This window comes from Somniosus microcephalus, chromosome 12, assembly GCF_052327205.1.
Source record: "Somniosus microcephalus isolate GS21.2 chromosome 12, FLI_Smic_1.0, whole genome shotgun sequence".
NCBI lineage: Eukaryota > Metazoa > Chordata > Chondrichthyes > Squaliformes > Somniosidae > Somniosus > Somniosus microcephalus.
In genome coordinates, this window is record NC_140998.1 from 154,133,838 (window position 1) to 154,156,126 (window position 22,289).

At 46.7% G+C, this 22,289-nt stretch overlaps 1 protein-coding gene across 1 annotated transcript in view; it reads left to right on the forward strand.

The window, feature by feature from the left end:
* Positions 1 to 22,289, forward strand: part of rad51b (RAD51 paralog B) — a 341,233-nt gene that overhangs the window by 38,176 nt on the left and 280,768 nt on the right. Inside the window, exon 7 of the mRNA XM_086003681.1 lies at positions 2,394 to 2,577. Coding sequence (XP_085859807.1) covers positions 2,394 to 2,577 — 184 coding nt within the window. The remainder of the gene's footprint in view (positions 1 to 2,393; positions 2,578 to 22,289) is intronic.

Below are 22,289 nucleotides of genomic sequence, written 5' to 3' on the forward strand. Positions count from 1 at the left end.
AGTATTCCCTTGGTACTGCACTGAAGTGTCAGCCTAGATTTTGTGCTCAAGTCTCTGGAGTGGGACTTGAACCCACAACCTTCTGACTCAGAGGAGAGAGTCACTGAACCAAGGCTGGCATAAATTGGTTGAAGAGTTCAGATGAAGGCCCTAACTTGTGATTAATAGAAAAGGTTAACTGGAAGTGTGATCTATTAGTGAAGGATATCTACAGGCTAAAGCTGAACACTCAGCGCATGATAGGCTCGTGAGTGATAGAGGTGTTTAAAATTATGAAGGGGTGGGACAGATTCAGAAACACTTTCTGATGATTGATCGAGGGACCCAGAATGAAGGGAATGTAGATATAAGATTAAATGTAAGGGATTTAGGATAGAGAGCAGGAGAAACTTTTTTAGTGTTGAGTCTGTGGAATTAGTGGAGCTAGTGATTGAAGCAGATACCACGCCCCCATTTAAGAACAGGTTATATAGGTGATGGAGAGGGGGATAAATGGATATGGGATTGGGTCTACTGCTTGTGTGGAGGATAAACATGAGCACGGACTGGTTGGGCCGAATGGCCTGTTTCCGTGTTGTAATTCTGTGTAAGAGAAGAATAAATCGAGGTGTTGTCCGACTGGGAGCCAATGTCGATCAGCGAGCAATGGGGTGATGGGTGAGCGGGACTTGGTACGTGTTAGGATACGGGCAGCAGAGTTTTGGATGAGCTCGCGTTTATAAAGGGTGGAAGATGGGCGGTCAGCCGGGAGTGCGTTGGAATAGTCGAGTCCAGAGGTAACAAAGGCACGGATGAGCGTTTCAGCAGCAGATGGGCTGAGGCAGGGGTAGAGATGAGAGATGTTATGGATGTGGAGCTCGGTGGTCTTGATGGAGAAGGTATAGGGTCGGAAGCTCAACTTGGGGTTAAATAGGACGCCGAGATTGCAAACAGTCTGGTTCAGCCTCAGACAGCGGCCAAGGGCGGGGGTGCAGTCAGTGGTTAGAGAATAGAATTTGTGCCGGGGACCGAAGACAATGGTTTTGGTCTTCCCAATAATTAACTGGGGAAAATTTCTGCTTATCCAAAACTGGATGTGGGACAACAGCGTGACAAATCGGAGGCAATGGAGGGTATCGAGAGAGGTGGTGGTGAGCTAGAGCTGGGTGTTCTCAGCCTACATGTGGAACTTAACGTGTTCTCGGAAGGCGTTGCTGAGGGGCAGCATGTAGATGAGAAATAGGAGGGGGCCAAGGATAGACTCTTCGGGGACACCAGAGGGAACGGTGCGGGAGCAGGAAGAGAAATCCTTGCAGGTTTGCATGTGTAGCTTGCATTATAAATGTGACCGTAGGATCTTATGGGTAAAAAGTTGACCGAAAGGATGCGCAGGTGTATAACATTTATAAAGGAACAAGAGATCGATGCCAGTGGTAACCAAAAGCAGATTCTGCAGCACTGCTGATTGCACATTTTGTAGAATGATTCGCCAGTCACATCTACGTGGATTTTTTAAAGGTATTTTCTGGTTTTCCATGTGGCTCAGTTTGCCCAGTGTGAGTTAGCTGGTCTCAGTTGGAGCGCTGATGGTGGCAGTGCAATTGGCCTCAGTACCCCACCCTGCTGGGGAGCATGGGGAAAAGAGAAAGTTGCCCAGGGTTCCTGTTATCTACCCTATGACCTCTGATACTTTGTGAGTGGACTGAGTTGGACTCTGTTATGATGCCTCCTTTTGGTGGACTAGCCTGGCGGCACTCGGCATAAAGGATGGGCCTTGAGGTGAGGTATATCCCTCCAAGAATCATGACCTTCAAGAGGAGAAATTCTCAGACTTCAGATTCAGGTGTCAGCTATGGTTCAGTGGCTAGCACTCTCGCCTCTGAGGCAGAAGGTTGTGGATTCAAGTCCCACTGCAAGGACTCCAGCACAAAATCTAGGCTGACACTCCAGGGCAGTACTGAGGGAGTGCTGCACTGTTGGAGGAGCTGTCTTTCAGAGGAGACGTTAAATCGAGTCCCCATCTGCTCTCACAGGTGGACGTAAAAGATCCCATGGCACTATTTCAAGTAGAGCAGGGACGTTCTCCCCGGTGTCCTGGCCAATGTTTATCCCTCAACCAGATTATCTGGTCATTATCACATTGCTGTTTGTGGGAGCTTGCTGTGTGTTAATTGGCTGCTTTGTTTCCTACATTACAACAGTGACTGCACTCAAAGTACTACATTGGGCCTGTGGTCCCATTTATATGAATAGGAGAAGAAGCTGTTCCTTGTTTTCCCTACAGAGCTCGGAATATGCGGGGGTGGGGGAGAAGACAGAGGATAGGAAAAACTCTTTGTCTGCTCCCACCCCCCACTCCAATTCCCCACTTCGATGGTCTTTAATGCCGTCTTTCTTCCCCCTTCTTTTGCTAGGGTCGAATCCTTGGAAGATGACATTATCTCGAAAGGAGTTAAACTGATTGTAGTGGACTCTGTTGCATCAGTAGTTCGAAAGGAATTTGACACGAGGCTGCAAGGCAACCTTTTGGAGCGCAGTAGCCTGCTTTCGAGCGAAGCTGCCACGCTGAAGTATTTGGCGGAAGAGTTCTCCATTCCGGTAAGAATTGGCCTTTTTCCCGTTGAACAAAATGATTGTTAGGTAAAAAAATGCCTGATCTTGTCCCACCCCGCCCTGTTCATCACGTGGGGCTGAAGTTGCTCCCTGGGATTCTCGAATGGAAGAGCTGCAAGTGTATGAAGTGCCCACGGAGACTTCCTGCCCATAGTTGGTCACTGTGGCCTAACCAATGTTCTGAACAGATTGATCGTTGCTCCATGCTCTTGTACTCTATGCTCCCATTTATACAACTTCTTGTCTTACTCCTAACGTTCTAATATTTAACTTTTGTCATTCGAATATTTACCTTTTACTGCTGTGTAGGACAATAGAAGCTTTGATGGTGTTTAGGCGGAAAGTATTTCCTCTGGTTGGGGACTCGGTAATCCGTATGTTTGCTCATTATTTACATTGATGAAACGAGCCTGCTGTAATAGTGGTAGTACTGATATGGAAGTGTTACATGCTCTGGGTGTTGGTGCAGTGCCTTTGTGCCGTATTGCTAGTAATATTACTGCTGGAAGCCCACAGCCATTGTCTCCTCGATGGCTGGACCTCCTCCCCTGCCCACTTTCTTTCCAGGCCCCTGGTGGTTCACATAGAGCACTTAACATGGTGCTGATAGAGCAGCTTTATTGAGGCAGCAACTAGTTACCAGATTTAATGCCGCACTCAAACAGCTGGAAGGAAATGCCAACCTTCATGTTGAGCCGTGTTGAGTTGCCGCTAGCTTCCTAGTACACAAGGGGCTACAAATCAGTTTCTCGCTCTAGAATCCTGTTCCAGCTTAACTGGATACAATTGTTAAGAGATTTATTTTCCATTTTGTCTGTGCTTTACGTCCAAGGGGGCCAAGGCATTCAATTTAAATACAAACATCATGTGGGATTTGTTCCAATGTGCTTGAATGGCAGTTTTTCTTTTACATTGAACAGAGAGTTATTGAAAGCTGCTTGGTCTCGAGCACTTTAAAAAAAAAAAAGGCGTTGTTCAAATGGGAGAATCTGTCTTAAATACTTCCCAGAGTTACATTCAGGCCAGAGACTGTCTGCAGACAGTGAGAAAACAGAAAGACCAGCTAAGGGAGAATATTATTTATATTTTAGGGTGGCTCTCATGTAATATTTATTATTCTACGTCATGCGGAGTTCACAATGCTTCAAATATATATTCTGTTACTGCTCCTATTTGCTTCTTCTGTTACCATGCAATGAATATGTTGGGTAGATAAAGCCTAAAACAAGTGTCGGGCAGCTCTTCTGTCTCCCCAGGCAGAAGATTGTTTGGTGAAATCTGTAGTTTTAAAAACCCAGCAGATCCCCATACTATCTGGGCAAGTGAAAACGCCCTCTGAGTGGTCTCGGAAACAGATGGCAAAAAATACCTACAGTAAAAACAAGTAAGAAACGATATACAAAAGCAAAATACTGCGGATGCTGGAAATCTGAAATAAAAACAAAGTGCTGGAAAACACTCCGCAGGTCAGGCAGCATTTGTGGAGAGAGAGATATATACTTGCTGAAGAACAGCGTCCGGCGTAACTATGGTTACAATGCCCTGCCTCCTGCTTCCTCCTCCCTCTCCCAACTCGTGGACTTTGCTGCGTGTCTCACTCTCAGAAGTTGCTGCATCCTCCAGTTAAGAATGCCATACCGAGACTAATTGGCACTACAGGTCTTTTAAAAATAGGAATTTGCGGGAGAGAGATTTCCATCTCTGTCACTAACTGTCCGGATAATATACACACAATGGGGACCCGGGAGTGAGTTACAGGCTGGAATCTAATCGAGGGGTTCCGTGGTTTATATATAGAATAATGGATACCCGGGAGTGAGTTACAGGCTGGAATCTAATCGAGGGGTTCAGATGGTTTATATATAGAATAATGGATACCCGGGAGTGAGTTACAGGCTGGAATCTAATCGAGGGGTTCCGATGGTTTATATATAGAATAATAATGGATACCCGGGAGTGAGTTACAGGCTGGAATCTAATCGAGGGGCTCGGATGGTTTATAGATAGAATAATGGATACCCGGGAGTGAGTTACAGGCTGGAATCTAATCGAGGGGTGCAGATGGTTTATATATAGAATAATGGATGCCCGGGAGTGAGTTATAGGCTGGAATCTAATCGAGGGGTTCAGATGGTTTATATGTAGAATAATGGAGACCCGGGAGTGAATTACAGGTTGGAATCTAATCGAGGGGTTCCGAGGGCACTAAAATTGTTTATAACTGATTTAAAGCTGCAGAGTTGAATTGACTAATGTCTGATGCACCGTGTGCGTTTGTGTGTCAGGCGGGGTGGGGGGGGCTGCGTACTTTGTCTTTGATCACTGTGGCCCTCTAGCTGCTGTGCTGTTGATGGGTGGTGGTGCAGGATTAAAGGCTTTAGTCCCAGCCGCAGTGGTTTACTGAGAAATGGAGTGAAGTTGAATAGCAATAAATCCCTGATCCGATCTATATTACAGCACACAGCGCGCTACAAGGCTTCCATGGACTGCAGCCAGCAGGAGACATTGGGATCCGGTGATAAAATAAACTGCTGTGCAGCACATTCTGTGGACACGGGAGTGTAGGTGGAAAAGATCCAAACTGAAACCTGCCAATTTGTTACCTGTTTCCGTTCTGAAGGGAGGTGAGGGGGTAACTCTGCTGTCTGGTGGGGTGTAGGACAGGCTGGAATGGGGCAGCAGCCTGTCTGTCAGTGGGCCGTGAGGTTACGGTTTCAGTACAGTTCGCTTGCTGCGGTAACTGATCTGGCCAATTCATTAGATGTCAATGCCGGATCTTTTAACGGCAAAATGGGAAGTTTCGGCAGGAAAGATTGTTGGGGGCTGAAAATGGAGTGCTGGTGTGCAGCAACAGCTCCCGCTGTTCCTGAGGCACTGGCTGTGCATGAGGCCTCCTTGCCCCGTAATGTGAAGTCAGCTTATTATCAGATTGAAGTCTTGCACCCACCGCGTGGCTAAGGACAGGGTGGGCGTGTGGGCCAGAGATGCATCAGTGCCGGTCGTACCTCCATCTTTTGAAGGACCTGTTTTTGAGAGGGAGGCGGTGTTGACGCCTGAACAAAATCAGCCTTCTGAGTTGCAGCCCTGGACATCAAGGGAAGATGAATGGCCCACGTCCAAGGTCGGGGCCAGTTGGAGGGAGTAAAGTAAATAGTGGGGGTGGAGGGTTCAGGTGAGGGGAAATTTAGAAAGTTAAAGAGAAAGGACAGGGCAATAGTGCAGGGTAGTGATAGTGGTAATGATAACCAGAGCGTGACAGAAAGAGACCGAGCGTACAAACATAAGAGTTCACCAGCAAATCGGGTCAGAGTAGGGAAAAATGTTAAGACAAAATTAAAGGCTTTTTATCTGAATACATGCAGCATTCGTAACAAGATAGATGAGTTGACAGCACAAATAGAAATAAATGGGTATGATCTGATAGCCATTACAGAGACGAGGTTGCAAGGTGACCAAGGCTGGGAACTGAATATTCAGGGGTATTTGACATTTCGGAAGGATAGGGCAGAAAGGAAAAGGAGGTGAGGTAGCTCTGTTAATAAAGGATGAGATCAGTGCAGTAGTGAGAAATGATCTTGGCTCGGAATGCTGTACAGACATGCACCAGTGAAAGAGGCTTGTACCCACCAGAGAGGCTGTACAAACACGTAGGGTCTGGTACTGTAATGGGTGCCTGTGGTCCAATACCCTGTTGGTACTTGTGGGCAAGTCTCGGACAAGAGCAGTCACTTGCGAGTCACTTGAAGGGCGGCTGCGGAATCCTACTGCAGCAAAAAGTCCGTGCCTTCAAGAGGGAAAGAAAGTAGGTGAAAACAAAAATAAAAGGCACCAGCTGTTCAACAACACATTTGTATGGATCGATTCAAGAGACAGTCATGGAAAAGGACGGGGAGGAGGCAAAATTAAATCTCCTACTGGCAGCCCATCTGCTTCACTGGAGCAGGTGCTCTGTGTGTCTGCGCACTGTGGTCCCGGAGGCCAAGTGTGACGGGGGTAGATCTTGACTTTGTGTGATAGTGTAAGACAGTTGATCTGAGTCGGCAGCCCCTTTTACATCTCTCCCCACTGGTATTTCCATTGACTTCAAGATCTACCCTATTTAAGTCTGAAGGAGCAAGAAGTGAGCGACAGTGGTCAGGAGGAAGGGGCCTGACAAACCAAGAGGCGGTAACAATGCTTCACACAAGAGGCTCCCATAATGGCTCAATTTCTACACAAAGCAGTGGGATACACTAAAGAAAGAAAAAGACTTGCATTTCTATAGCGCCTTTCACGACCTTGGGATGTCCCAAAGTGCTTTACAGTCAATGAAGTACTTTTTTTTGATGTAATATAGGAAACGCAGCAGACAGTTTGCGCACAGCAAGCTCCCACAAACAGCAATGTGATGATGACCAGATAATCTCTCGGTGATGATGGTTGACCTATAAATATTGGCCAGGACAACTCCCCTGCTTCGAAATCATGCCATGGTATTATTTACGTCCACCTGAGCGAGCAGACGGGTCCTCCGTTTAACGTCTCATCTAAAAGACGGCAACTCTGACAGTGCAGCGCTCCCTCAGTGCTGCACAGGAGTGTCAGCCTAGATTAGGTGTTGAAGTCATTGGAGTGGGACTTGAACCCATGACCTTCTGACTCTTAAGGCGAGAGCACTACCCACTGAGTCAAGCTGACACATAAGAAAAAGAAATCTGCACACAGCTGGGAACAGGTGCTGAGCTAGCACAGAGTATCCGAACATTACGATACAAGTGTGTTGTTGCACTAGGAGTGTCAGCCTAGATTTTGTGCTCAAATCTCTGGATTGGGACTTGGACCCACACCCTCTGACCCGGGCGAGAGAACTACCAACTGAGCCACAGCTGACACTGACCTTTTACTGATGAACATAGCAGTCCGCTTGATCAGCACATCCACACCCTCCACCACTGGCACCATGGCTGCAGTGTGTACTATCTACAGGATGCACTGCAGCAACTCGCCAAGGCTTCTTCGGCAGCACCTCCCAAACCCTCGACCTCCACCACCTAAAAGGACAAGGGAGCCGGTGCATTGAAAAGCCACCACCTTCAAGTCGCAGACCATCCTGACTTAGACATAAGTTCCTTCATCGTAGCTGGGTCAAAATCCTGGAACTCCCTCCCTAACAGCAATATGTGAGTGCCTTCACCACACAGACTGCAGCGGTTCATGAAGAAGGCCCACCACCACCTTCTCAAGGGCAACTAGGGATGGGCAATAAATGCCAGCCTTGCCAGCAACGCCCAGATCCTGAGAATGAATTAACAAAAACAACCCCTGTTAGAGGGATACACTGCCCTTTTATTGACTGTGCTTGTGAAGCCCATTTTATAATGTGCACCCCTCTTTTCACTGGTTCCTTTTGATATTGCTGGTCTAGGGTTGCCAATCCTCCATGAGACCCCAGAAATTAAAGATTCATCTTTTGGACACTGCTGTGAGCAACCCAGGAGAAAAATCATATGTTTTTACAGAGTTTTCATTGAACACTTTTGTTTAATGCAACAACTTGCATTTATATAGTGCCTTTAATGTAGTAAAACATCCCCAAGGCACTTCACAGGAGTGTTATCAGATAAAAGTTGTCACCGAGCCACATGAGATATTCGGATGGGTGTCCAAAAGCTGGGTCAAAGTTAGGTTTTAAGGAGCATCCTAAAGGAGGAGAGAGAGGTGGCAAGGCAGAGAGGTTTAGGGAGGGAAATCCAGAGCTGAGGGTCTGGACGTCTGAAGGCACGGCCACCAATGGTGGAGCCAAGGAGATCGCGGATGTGCAAGAGGCCATATTAGTTATAAAAATATTGGAGCTGGTGAGGCGGTTGGAGGCGGGAGGTCATGTGACAAGATCTCCAGGAATCCGTCCAGCAGGAGTTGGAACCCCAGTAGAGTCCCTGTTAGGGGGCATCTAGCTTCCTTTTACTGGCTCTGTTAATCCTGATAATGCAGCCCTTGTTAGGAACAGGACTAGGCCATTGAGCCCCTGTTCCGCCATTCAGCTAGATTATGGCTGACCTGTATCTTAACTCCATTGGTTCCATATGCCTTGATACCCTCATCTAAGAGAAATGTCAGTCTCCGTTTTTAAATTTTCAGTTGAACCCCCCACCCTCAACAGCTGCTCCTAGGTGAGAGTTCCAGATTTCCACTAATCTGTGCGTGAATTAGGTAGGGTTGCCCTCTCCTTTTACTGGCTATGTTGATGCTGATGGTATGGCTCTTGGGTGTTGTGCTGTATTTTCACTGTATGCCGATGGTAGGGCCCTGGTTTTGCTTGCTCTCTATACCTGTATCGTGGCTGTTCATAGTACATCATTTCAGATCTATTCATATGTTGCTTTTCACTTGAAAATATTATTGTTCATGTTGCTGTAGCACTAAGGTGCCGAGTATCGGATTAGATTCCCAGTCTGGGCTGAGTTAGCTAGTCTCTCCTGTGGTACCCTTTGGGGCTCTCCCATGGACCTGCGTGCCTCTGGGTTAGAGAAGGGCTCTAGCTCCTGCTCCTGATTCATCTGTGGGTGTCCCCTGTTAGGAAGCACACATCTGGGTGTTGTGTGAGGACAGGCTTGCCTTGGCTGTGATTAAGGACCACTGAGTCCGAAGGTGCAGGGTTCGAATCCTGCGTCCCAGCGAGTGGAGACCGTAGCTCTGGTTCTGAACTCTCCACCGGTGGTTGTGGCAGCCCATAAAACCCTCCCGCCGTATCGGGCGAACCTCCCTATCGACTGGAATAAAGATGGTTAGGGACATAGGAGTGTTCGCATCGTGGCCTGTTAGACTGTTAATCAGCCCACAAATCCTTCCACCACTTCACACTGTTCTCCAGGGGAAGATATGAAAACAACCAAACCTAATTTCTGCACGCGCACACACTTTCCAGCAGGGGTCACTGGATACTGATCAAAAGCAGCAGTTCTGGCTGAATTGATCTTTAATGTTCCCGGAGGCACTGCGGCGCATTGCAGCATCCCAACCACTACTCTGAGATCGGCTAACTCAGTACAGGCCAGGCATTAAATCTGGGAGACCTTATGGACTCTATAGCATAGTGCTATACGAGTGGCACCTTTACCCACTGCGATGCTCTCGATGTATCACGATTAACACGCAGTCTGGAATGTGTTGTAAGGCCATAACATTGTGGAGTTCAGAAGATCAACTGTGTGAGCTTCACTTTCCCCTTGTACCTTGTGTTTATTACTTTGCTCTTATCTCGATCTGAGATACGCTGCTCTCCATTCAAATGTGGGAAAATACAGCCAGACATTTTCTGCAGCATTATTGACTTCTCTTGTTTACTGCCAGCTCTTTTTACGCTGAACTCACTTGATCTATTGCTTTGTCTCGAGCATTTTAATTGCCTCCCCAGCTTGTCATGTTCTCTTTTGCTCTTGCTCTCTCCATCTTGCTCGATCTGTAGCTATTTTCCCCCAAGCTCTTCAGCTGTCTGTGTGTCTTTCTCTCTCCCAGGTCTCTCTACGTGTTTGTCTCTACTTGCCTGTCTCTCCCAATGCTTTTCTTTTTGTAAGTGTCTCTCTGTGTTTAGCTCGCAACCACTTTGCTAACTTCCCTCGCTCCACCTTGCAACTGCTCTCGCTCTTGACTGTCTCACTGTTGGGGGAAGGGAACCCTACAGGGTGAAGAATGTAAATGAAAGAACCGGCAATAGTGTGTGGTAGCTAGTCACTACATTTTTAAAATTACTAAGTGCTGAATTTCAACCGTTGGCTTACTCCTTCAAATTTTTGGCCAATTTTAATCATGCAGCATCACCCTTCAGCCAGCAGATGGTAATGTTGAGCTGTGGCTGCTTGCTCTCTGCCCTGCTTGTCGTTGAGGCACGGTGGGGATTTGACTCTGTTTGATCCAGGACGTATCACCTAGGCCGAGATGCAATTTTACGCCGTTACTTTAACCAGATTCAGTAATTACAGAGTGGCAGTCTTGACATCAGACCCCATTACAAAGCAGATTCTCATCAACTTTTAACTTCTTCTAGATTTGTTCTGTATGTCTTGTATTTTTGGGGATAGTTTAAACAGTAAGTGCAGATGAGCTCATTGGAAGCGCTGGCTGGGAGAAGTTGTAGAATTATGTCTTACAGGCAGGAGCAGACCCAGTGGTCCATCTAGCCTGCTCATCTAATTTTTGTGAGATATCTTTATATGGCTTATAAAAAGTAATCGTGCGTCCTTTCAGATGCCAGGGACATGTCTGTTTCCTTTTTTAAACTCCTTCGTTCAAGTTCAGGCCCCACTCCAGGACTTGGGTGTACAAACTAGGTTGATGGCCCAGTGCAATACTGAGGGAGCGCTCCACTCTCCAGATATTAGACTAATCGATACTGTTCAGCTGGATGATAAAGATCCTGTGGCACTATTTGAAGATGAGCAGGGACTATTGGTATGCTGGCCAACATGCCTCCCTCAACCAATGCACCAAGAACCGATTATCTGGTAATTTATCTCGTTGCTGTTTGTGGGATCTTGCTATGCCCCAAAATCGCTGCTCTGTTAGCATACACAACAACAGGCCGAGTACTTCATTGTCTGTAAAGCATTTTGAGATGTTTGGAAAGAGTAGATGGAATGACTATAAATGAAGTGGAGTTAGTTAGATAATATCACGCTTGTGTATATGAATGTGTTAGTTCAATTTAAGGAAATATTCAGGGCTTGAGCGAGTTCTGGCTTTCCAGCAGGTCCCCGAGTACAAATCCCTTACACTGGGCAGTGCTGCAACAATAATTGGAGCCCAGGATATGTCTCGGGTTTGGTTCTGATGATAGCTGGGAACAAGGTCACCAAGTGGCAGATTGCCTAACATATTTTCGCCAGGAGCCAGGACTCGGCAAGCATTGAAACTTGAGCATATGAAGGGACAGAGTTTCAGATGATGAAGCAGCCTGGGAGAGAGTGCGCAGCTTGGGTATGGGTGTGTGACTATTTAAATGCTATTCGCTTCTGGCAGGCTCGTTGGCTGAGACATTTTGCTACAGTTGCCTGTGGGTGCACCTTGGATTTTAGACCTAACATTTCAAACGAAAATTCCTTCATGCTACTGGACTCGAAGACCGAGCTCATTCTTTAAATTGAATACTTATTTACATACACTACCCTTATTCAGATCTTCCCCGGCCACATAGCAGCTGTGGCTGTGGTTGAGAGCACAGAAGGGTGACCTCAGCCCTGGCTTGTGCCAATGTCAATCACGAGCCAGTAACGAGGAGGTGCCCTGGACTCGTCTTGTGACAGCAGCAGAACTGTGTCTCATTTCAAACTGCAAACAATTCTGCTTTCATCTTTTCCGATAAAGCTTTCGCTGGGTCAAGTCTTGTGAATTTAAAATGGAAATCCGTTGCGAAATTCTGTAAGGAACTTGCTTTTTAGTTTCGCCTTGGGGCCTGAGTTTAAAGAAACACAACCATACTGTGTGGAGTTCACAACTGGTTTGAAGAGAGAGCTTGATCCTGCACTGCTGCTCTGTTATGTTGTTGCAGTAGATCCTTTGCAACTCTATCCAGGGCCATCCTTTGCCCTTTTCCCCATCACGTCATACTTCCCCTGCCTCCCCCTTTCCCCCACCCCCCCCACCCAGCCCCAGCCCTCGCCTTGAACCCTCGTCTCTTTCCAGTTTCTCTCCTACCCTAGACCTCTGTCCTTGCAAACTATTGCCCCATCTCCAACCTCTCTTTCCTTTCCAAAGTCCTTGAATGTATTGTCGTCTCCCAAATATTGTTGGAAGGTTTAGAGAGGATTTGAGGGGAAATTTCTTCACCCATAGGGTTGTGGGTGGCCTTGAACTCACTGCCTGAAAGGGTGGTAGAGGCAGGAACCCTAACCACATTTAAAAAGTACTTGGATGTGCACTTGGGAAGCTCTAACCTGCAGGGCTACGGACCAAGAGCTGGGAAGTGGGATTAGGCTGGATAGCTCTTTGTTGGCCGGCGGGGACATGATGGGCCGAAATGGCCTCCTTCCGTGCTGTAACTTTCTATTCTATGAAATATATGCTCAACTTTTCTGCAGCTCCATTTTTAAAATATTTCCATCAGGTTTCCGGTCCTGCTACAGCATTGAAACAGTTATAAACAAAGTCACAAATGACATCCTCTGTGACTGTGACCATGGTACGCACTCCTTCCTTGACCTCTGCCACCTTTGACCTGGTCGACCACACCATGCTCTTCCAGTGCCTCTCCTCTGTTGTCCAGATCACTGGGACTGCCCTTTCTTGGGTCCATTCTTACCTATCCAGTCATAGCCAGGATATCTACAACACTGGCTTATTTTTCCACTCCTGTACCTTGACCTCTCGACTCCCCCCAAGGATATGGCCTTGGCCCCCTCCTCTTCCTCATCTGCATGTTGCCCTTTGATGACATCATCGGAAGATACGAGGTCAGGCTTCCACATACACGCTGATGACACCCAGCTCCACCTCTCCATCCCCTGCCACGGCCTCTGTGTTTTCAGCCTGCTTATTTAGCATCCAAGCTTGGATGAGCTGCAATTTATTCCAGTTAAATATTGCGAAGACTGAAGCCATCACCATCAGCCCTCGCCACAAACCCCTTCTCATCTTCCCTGGCCACTTTCTCAGACTGGATCAGAGTGTTTGCAATCTTGACATTCTATTTGACCTCGAGCTAAGATCCGAGCTCATCCCCTCTCCCATCACAAGCACCCCCTACCTCCACCTCCTTGTTACTCACCTACATCCCTCCCGCAGCCCATCTCCTGCTAAAACCCTCATCCAGGCCTTTGTCACCTCCAGACTCGACTATTCAATGCTCTCCTGGCCAGCCTGCCATCCTCCCACCTCCATAAACTTCAACTCATCGAAAACATTGCTGCCTGTGTTCTATCCCACACGAGGTCCCTCTCGCCCACCACCCCTGTCCTTACTGAGCTACATTGACTCTCTCAATTTAAAATTCTCACCCTTGTGTTTAAATGCCTTCATGGCCTTGCCCCTCCTTATCTCTGCAACTTCCTGCAGCACCTACCCCGAACTTTCCATTCCTCCAACTCTGACTTATGCAGAAAGGAATTGACTAGTGTTTTAGGGCAATGGTCTCTAGGCAAATGCATCAGGTTTGAACTTTGAGCATTTTAATGAGTTCTGCTGTTTTTAGGAATAGGCCCACGACAGATTGGTGATGGTCTGGACAGATAGCGGCATCATGGTAAGGTACAGAAACAAACCGGGTGCAAGCTACTCTCGCCATTGATAGCTCAGAGTCGTGCAGGTAGTACATTAATGTCCATAGAACTTCAGCTCAGCACTTGGCAAGAACATCAGGCACAGGCACGATGGGCTGAATGGCCTCCTTCTATGCTGTATCACTCTATGATTCTACGATATTGCTGCAGTGGATTCCCTCGGCAAGGTGATTTTTTTTTTTACATTTGTTCCTGGGATGTAGGCGTCGCTGGCAAGGCCAGCATTTATTGCCCATCCCCAATTGCCCTTGCGGAGGTGGTGGTGAGCTGCCATTTCAGAGGGCAGTTAAGAGTCAACCACATTGCTGTGGATCTGGAGTCACATATAGGCCAGACCAGGTAAGGACGGCAGATTTCCTTCCCTAAAGGTCATTAATGAACCAGATGGGTTTTTACGACAATCTGATAGTTTCATGGTCACCATTACTGATACTAGCTTTTTATTCCAGATTTATTTAATTAACTGAATTTAAATTCCCCAGCTGCCGTGGTGGGATTTGAACTCGCGTCTCTGGATCATTAGTCCAGGCCTCTGGATTACTCGTGCAGTAACATAACCACTACGCTACCGTGCTGATGCTCAGTATCGCAATAAGATTGCCCACCATGAGAAGACCCAGATCGTTTTCAACAGTTGAGGTTACCCAGAGATGGAACAAAAGATTGCAGGACCCAAGATGGAGGAAAATAGCGCTGGGCAGTTTGTGGACCTTCTCCCCATGTGAGCAGAGAAAGAACATGGAGTGAAAAATGGGCTTTCACTCCCTGAAGCCTGCTCCTGCCACAGGACTTGTTCAACTTACTCTACCAACAAACCAGAAGTTGATTAGCAAACCTCCAGAATGTCTATCCATCCTTGTATTGCCACTGTGAAACCACGGTGAGCTATCCTCCACAAACCACGTATTAGTAATAGCTGAGGAAAGCCTTCTCACTTTGAGCTTTCCAAATCCTGTGCAGACAGATGGAGAGTCAGAAGTACATGGTGCTCCTCTCCGTCTCCATTCCACAGCCTGACCAGCTTCACCAAACTGCATCACCTTGCCATCCGTGATGGACACTGTGCAGCTTGAGTGCTGAACAAGAGTCATCATGAAGGCAGTAAACTATTCGGGTGCAAGAGTTCAGCAATTCCGATTGATCCTTCCCAATCTTGTGTTGAGCTGCGTGTTATGCCAGGCCACCGAGGGTTGGCCTCACTTGGGTTTCCAGCTCCAGTTCTTGTGCGATTTTTTTTTTTGGATGAAATTTGTATTTGAAGGCTGAATATTGAAGATCGCGTGAGAACAATCCTGACGTACAATCTGTCTCTGAGAGGAGGTTCACGAGATGGGCACACACAGTCTTCCAGGCTAACACGAGAACTATTTGAAACTATGCTTTCCCATGAGATTAAATTCCTCACTTTCAAGATTGACTCTTCGCCCTTACTTCAGCATGCAGTCGCTGAAAGCCACCTCATCTTCTCCTAGCGTGCGAACAGGGCAGTCCTGGGAACCACATCTGTCATTTATGCTTAAAATTGCACCTGGCTTCCATTTGAGTCCGGAAATAATGGTGCTAAAGTTGTTGCAATGCTGTGTGCTGCTTCCATTTTATGGAGGCTCTGAGACATTGGGCGTTGTATTTAGACAGAACATAGTGCAACCCTAAGCCTAAACCACTGTGTGTTTTATTTGGTAATAAAGCCTCGAGTAAACCCATAACTCGTCTGAGATCTGGGTGTTGTAAATAGTTTTGCGTCTGTCACTCTCTTACCAAGGAAAGTTACAGCCATTGCACTTGTGCTGCAGGCACCTCTTCAGCTAATGCATCGGGGGCAACTTCCATGCTTCCACTGTCTAATCTGAAAGTTCAGGCTGAGGAGGGCTCTGGTGCTATAAACTTTTCTCAACATTTGAGTCATGCAGTTTTCCTGCTCCGGTTCTTGTGCTGCTTTGAAAAAAAGAACGAGCTGATGAACCAGGCATTTCAGTAGCGCCTTTCATAACCTCAGGACATCCCAAAGCGCTTTACAGCCAATGAAGTACTGTTGGAGTGCAGTCACTGTTGTTATGTCGGAAACGCAGCAGCCAATTTGCGCACAGCAAGCTCCCACAAACAGCAATGTGATTTTGACCAGATAATCTGTTTTAGGTGTTGCTTGAGCGATAAATATTGACCAGGACACTGGGGATAACTCCTCTGTTCTACTTCGAAATAGTGCCATGGGATCAATTGCATCCACCTGAGAGAGCAGATGGGGATTCGGTTTAACGTCTCATCTAAAAGACAGCACCTCCGACAGACTGCAGTGGCGGCCTGGATTTTGTGCTCAAGTCTCTGGAGTGGGTCATGAACCCACGACCTTCTGACTCGGGGGGCGAGAGTGCTCCCCACTGAGACACGACTGAAACCTGACGTCTGAAAGTTCAGGCTGATGAGGGCTCTGGCGCTATAAACTGGCCTCAATGTTTGAACCATGCAGTCTTCCAGCTTCAGTTCTTGCGCTGCTTTGGGGGAAATTCATATTTGGTGACGGAATATTGAGTTACTTACTTGGGTATTGTTGACTCCATTCTCCATGTAGCTCAGGTTCCACGGACAAAAGCAAACCTTACAGTTCCTCTCTGTCCTATTTCTGACAGTGCGCAGTTCTGAATTTGTACACTTGTCGTCCCTCGCTTCCATTTTAAGTTGCCTCCTCTGAATTAAGTGGCTCAGAATGAACCATACTTGTAGATAGACAGAAGAGCACCTGACTATGAAGAGCCCCATCATGACATCAATCTCTTAAATTGCTAATGTCGCAGATGGTTTTTGCCTTGTCGGGAAATGAAGTATTTATTTAATGTGAAGGAAGATTATATTGATTGTGGCTAATCGTAACACAGTTCTTTTCCCTTCATATGCTCAGTAGTGCTTTGAACTAATAAGTACATTTCAAGAATTGGATTTAAGAAGTTTTAAACAACTTTTGAACCTCAAATCGTTCAACGTTGTCTATTAAACCTTTACTTTTTTAAAGGTCGCAGAGAGCTACAGAACTGCTAACTGTTAAAAGTCATGAAAATGTACAAATAAAGGGCCTAATTTGCATTGTATGCAGTGTAGCCTGTTGTAGGGAAGTGAATTTATGCAGTAGTTACGTATCACAATTTTCATTCATATACTGCCTTTTAATGTAGGAAATGCCCCAGTGAACTTAACAGGATGGTGGCGGGGAGTAAATAAATAAAAGGAGCCATGGTGGGAGAGCTAGGACAGGTGACTGAAAGCTTGGTTGATAAGATGGGTTTTATGAAAACTTTTAAGGGTGGGTAACAACAACTTGCATTTATATTGCACCTTTAATGTCGAAGAACGTCCAAAGGTGCTTCAGAGGCATAAGGGAAAGAATGGACACCAAGTCAAAGAAGGATCTATTGAGAGGAGAGACCAAAAGCTTGGATTAAAAGCTTGGGGTTTTAAGGAGAATCTTCTTGCAAAGGAGTGAAGTGGAGAGACAGGGAAGGAATTTGAGAGCGTGGGTATCAGGCAACTGAGGCATGGCTGTCGGTGGTGGGCAAAGGGAGGGAAATTCACAAGACTGGAGTCAGAGGACGGGGAGTTCAGAAGGAGGTGGGTTGCAGTTCTGGAGGAGTTTAACGATAAGGAGGGTGAGGCCATGAAAGGATTTGATCATTTGGATGAGAATTTTAGATTTGTGACATTGGGGGACCGGGAGCTAATGTAGAACAGCGAGGCCGGGGGGTGATCGGTAAACGGGACTTGGTGCAGGATAGGATATGGGCAGTAGCGTTTTGGATGAGCTGAAGTTTATGGAGGGTGGGAAATGGGAGGCCGGCCAGGAGAGCATTGGAATAGTCAAGTCTGCAGTGACAAAGCATGGATGAGGGTTTCAGTGGCAGATCGGCTGAGGCAGGGGCGGAGTTGGGTGACGTTACGAATATGGAAGTAGACGGTCTTTGTGATGGAGAGGATACGTGCTCAGAAGCTCAGCTCTGGGTTGAAATAGGATTCCGAGGTTGCGAGCTGTGTGGTTCAGCCTGAGACATTGGCCGGGGTGGGGGATGGAGTTGGTGGTTGGGTGCTGGAGATGATGTCATTAGTCTCGCCATTTAGTGGGAATGGGGTCAAAGGAGCAGGAGTTGTGTTTCATGGACAAGATGAACTGAAGGTGAGGGCTTGAGGGGAGATGGGAAAGAGATGAGGAATCTGGGGTGGGACGGGGGCCTGAGGGGAAGTGTGACTTGGTGGGCAAAGGAAGCCGCAGAGGCAGTTGAACAGGTAGTCTCAATCTTAGTGACAAAGAAGTCCATAAACTCCTTGTACATGTTGGAAGTAAGGGTGGAGGGGCAGAAGAAAGGTGTTTAAAGAGACGGTTGGCAGTGGAGAAAAGAAGCTGGGGATTATCTTTATTCTGTAGCCTATTCCAGCTGAGGTCCTAGAGTAGTCGGCAATTTTGACAGACGTGATTGGGGCCTAATATTGTTCCATGTGGTCCAGCCAGATCTGGTGATGGACGGCTCAGCCAGTTGTGCACCAGATACACTCAAGTCAGGACCCCTTGGACATGTGAAGATGAGGGTCACACCATGGGGAAGGGCCAGGTGGGGGAGGGGGGAGGAGAATAGAAGTTTTACTCGGGGTGGGGGGGGAAGGGGAAGGGCATGAAAGGCAGTGGAAAGGGAGTGATTGAGCTAATTGATGGCTGCAGAAATATCGAGGCAAAGAGTACACTCTCAGTGGACGGTGAAGGTCCAGGGAAAGCCAAGAAGCCAGTCAAATGGAATTTGGCCCAGGAGACTGTGGGGAAGTTTGGGGAGGGAGGGATTTCCAGAAAGTACTGTAGGATTGTAGGGATATTGGGGGGGTGGGGGCATGTGGGACAGAGAATGCAGGCGGTTGAATTTCGGGCATGCCCAAGTTTGTGCAGGCTTTATCCCAATGTGAGTATATTCAGGCTGCTGGCTGCTGCTTTGTTTGTTAAGGAATCTAGAGGACTTGAAGACTTGTGTAAACTTGAAATTTTCTTTTCAGCTGCACTGAAACTGTTAATGTCAGCCAAGTGCACTCCATTCATAAGGGAGGTGACAGGCTGTGGAAATTTTTTTTTATATATAAAAAAATATTGTTTACAGTATGGGTTGGTGCTGAAACCAGTCCTGACAAGATTTCCTTCCTCTTTGGTGCTTTGAAATATAACCACAGGCATGAAAAGAACACATATAATAAACACAATGGGCTGCTCTGATTGATTTATATTTTAATCAAGTGAAGATGCTCATTATGTTTGAACTAAAGCCCTTGTGTCTTAAACACCGTGCAGTAAACCTCACAGGTGCCAGTCAGTTTGGGAGTTGGAATATTTTTCTTACATATGTCACTGTGGAACTAAGTTTCATGTAGACAGATGCATTGAAGATTTATATTTGGGGGTTGAGGGATCCTGTTATCTGGAGATGGTGAGAGCCTGAGTGACCATGTTTGGGTGGCACAGGATTGGTACACCTTGTACTCATCAATACCCTATTGAATTATTACATAGGATATACGGCACAGAAACAGGCCATTCGGCCCAACCAGTCCATGCCGGTGTTTATGCTCCACTCGAGCCTCCTCCCATCTTTCCTCCTCTAAATCTATCAGCATAACCCTCTATTCCCTTCTCGCTCATATGCTTATCTAGCTTCTCCTTATATGCATCTGTACTTTTCGCCTCAACGACTCCCCGTGGTAGTATATATGTTATGATACACTGTGTGCATCAGACCGAGCATTGCCTATTGCTGCACTCCTACTTTAAGAACTTGGGCACAAGTTCTAACAAGCAGACCTTTGTTTGAACTGTCGTCTGGATTACTATTCAAATTCATCTGGGCTTGTTTAGCAACTTTGGCTAGGTGTTTTCAAGTTGGCTGTGGTGCTTACACACACAGTGGCCTAAAACAAACTGCAGCCCACAGGTATGGCAGTCAGACTTGTATAGATGTGTTGCCAGGCTGTACTGATACCTAAAATCAGCCCTAGCTATATTAGAATGGTTTTCATTTGAATTTGCATTAGCAGTTGGAAAACTCATCTGAAACCATTGCCAAAAATGGTGGTTAGGCTTCACTTTGCAAATCCTATTTGCTCTAGGAATGCCAAAGCAATAAAGTGGCAGAAGCTGAGCATTTTTTTGCATCGAGTTGAGTGCTAAGCGATCTGATGGGCCTGAGTTGATTTCAAACTGCTAGTCCAAGGTTAGTGAAGGAGAGGGGAGTTATATTGGGTTCAGACCTAGGGTCCTGGGAAGAGAGGAAGAGAACTTCATTTACTCTGACTAGGCTGGATTCGAACTTCAGGAGTGCTAAGACTGAATAGTTCAGTACCCAGGAAAATTGTACTTGATGATAACTGAGATGTCTACACAAACTGATGCAGGAAAAACTGATCCAATAAAACTGCTGACATGAAGTGATGGAAATATGGTATCTTCTGGTGGTGAAAGTGGGCTCTAACATTTACAGGAGCATATTTCTAATGGAAAGAGTTTCAAAGCTAGATTCCATAAAGTTGTGTTTGCTCCAAATTGAATTTGCCTTGACAGCTTTGGCAAGCAAGTTGAAAAACATTGTTGTGTGTGCCTGAAATGAGAGAATCCGAATAGAAGCCATTACCTGTAGTTGGGTGTTTGTTCAGTAAATGTACCAATATGTAGTATAGTGTTGAACACATGGCGAATTGTTAGAGTTTGGGCCTGTTTCAAACTTTTTCTGAGGCGGTTGCTCCAGCGACGCTTGTAAGTAAAGTAGAGGGAATGTTTGTACTACCATGAGAATTCCCTCCGCTACATTTATTGGGGCAGCCTGCCAAAAAACACCTAATGCAGTCAAAATCTTTGTAAAGATTAAAGGAGGAAAAAGGGAGATGCCAGTCCCTCCTTTGGAGAGATGCACGGTGATTTACTGATGCACCCCCTCCATTAGTCAACGAGCCCCAGAGTCTGATTTATGACATCTTCTGAATTCCTAGAGTAGACGGGATGGATAACCGTCTCCTCTCTCCCACTTATCCTGGAAAATGTTTAAATCAAACTCAAACTCTCAAAATCCACTAATGGTTAACTGTACTCTACAAACATGGAGGGGGTTGGCAATAAGCCTTGAATTTTGCAGATGTCCAAGCGACTAAACCTATACCAGGCTTCATCACATGGCCTTGTATTGCTTTGTTTGCTCAGAACAACAGCTGCAAGCTCCTTTTGACTTGGCAACTGCTGTATTTGACTTCAACTTGCTGCTTGCCTTTGGAAAGCATTGTGGTAACCTCAGTCTTCCGAAGTATGGGCACCTACCCTGACTGATGATCTTGTCAGAATGATTTCTGCCATTACCTATACTGCCTGGCTTGGGATTGCTTTGCAATACTCTCCGAACTGTGGGCACTGACTGGGCACATAAGCTTCTACTGATTGCCATGTACATGAGCATCATCACTGCAGTATGAGAGTATGCATGCTGTCTCAATTTCTCGGTTTCGCCTCTTCGCCTGCTCACGAGTGGTCTTCCAGTTCTTGGAACTTCTCGCACCACAGTGCAGGCTGCCAACTTAGTCGATCCCAGAATCAGGACATCTCTCCTTCAATGGGAAAGGACCCCAGGAATGAACTGGGAAACAAAACGAACAGAAAATTGAACTGAAATCTCATCCTGCTGGCAGGGCTTCAGAAATAGGTACAATCCCAGTTGAGAGCGAAACAATCAACAAGCTTAGCTATCGCTATGTTTATCTTAAATAACAACAGAAAATGCTGGAAAACTCAGCAGGTCAGGCAACATCCGTGGAGAGAAATTTGAGTTGACGTTTCGGGTCGAAACCCTTCTTCAAAACTGGAAAGAAAAGAAAATAGATCGAAGGCAAGACTGCGATCAAACAAAAGAAGAAAAAGAGGCAATAAAAGGTATTCGAAGCCAGACGAGATGGTAATAGGCCCGTGGAGACCCTTTGGATTTTTAAAAATTCACTCATGGGATGTGGGCGTCGCTGGCAATGCCAGCATTTATTGCCCATCCTTAATTGCCCTTGAAGGTGGTGGTGAGCTGCCTTCTTGAACCGCTGCAGTCCGTGTGATGGAGGTACTCCCAAAGTGCTGGAGGACGTTCCAGGATTTTGACCCAGCGACGATGAAGGAATGGCGCTTTATTTCCAAGTCAGGATTGTGTGTGACTTGGAGGGGAACTTGGAGGTGGTGGTGGTCCCAGACGCCTGCTGCCCTTGTCCTAGGTGGAAGAGGTCGCGGGTTTAGGAGTTGCCGAAGAAGCCTTGGTGAGTTGCTGCAGTGCATCTTGCAGATGGTACACACTGCAGCCACGGCACGCTGGTGGTGGAGAAATGAATGGTGGTGGATGGGGTGCCAATCCAGCGGGCTGCTGTCCTGGATGGTGTTGAGCTTCTTGTGTTGTGTTGTTGGAGCTGCATTCA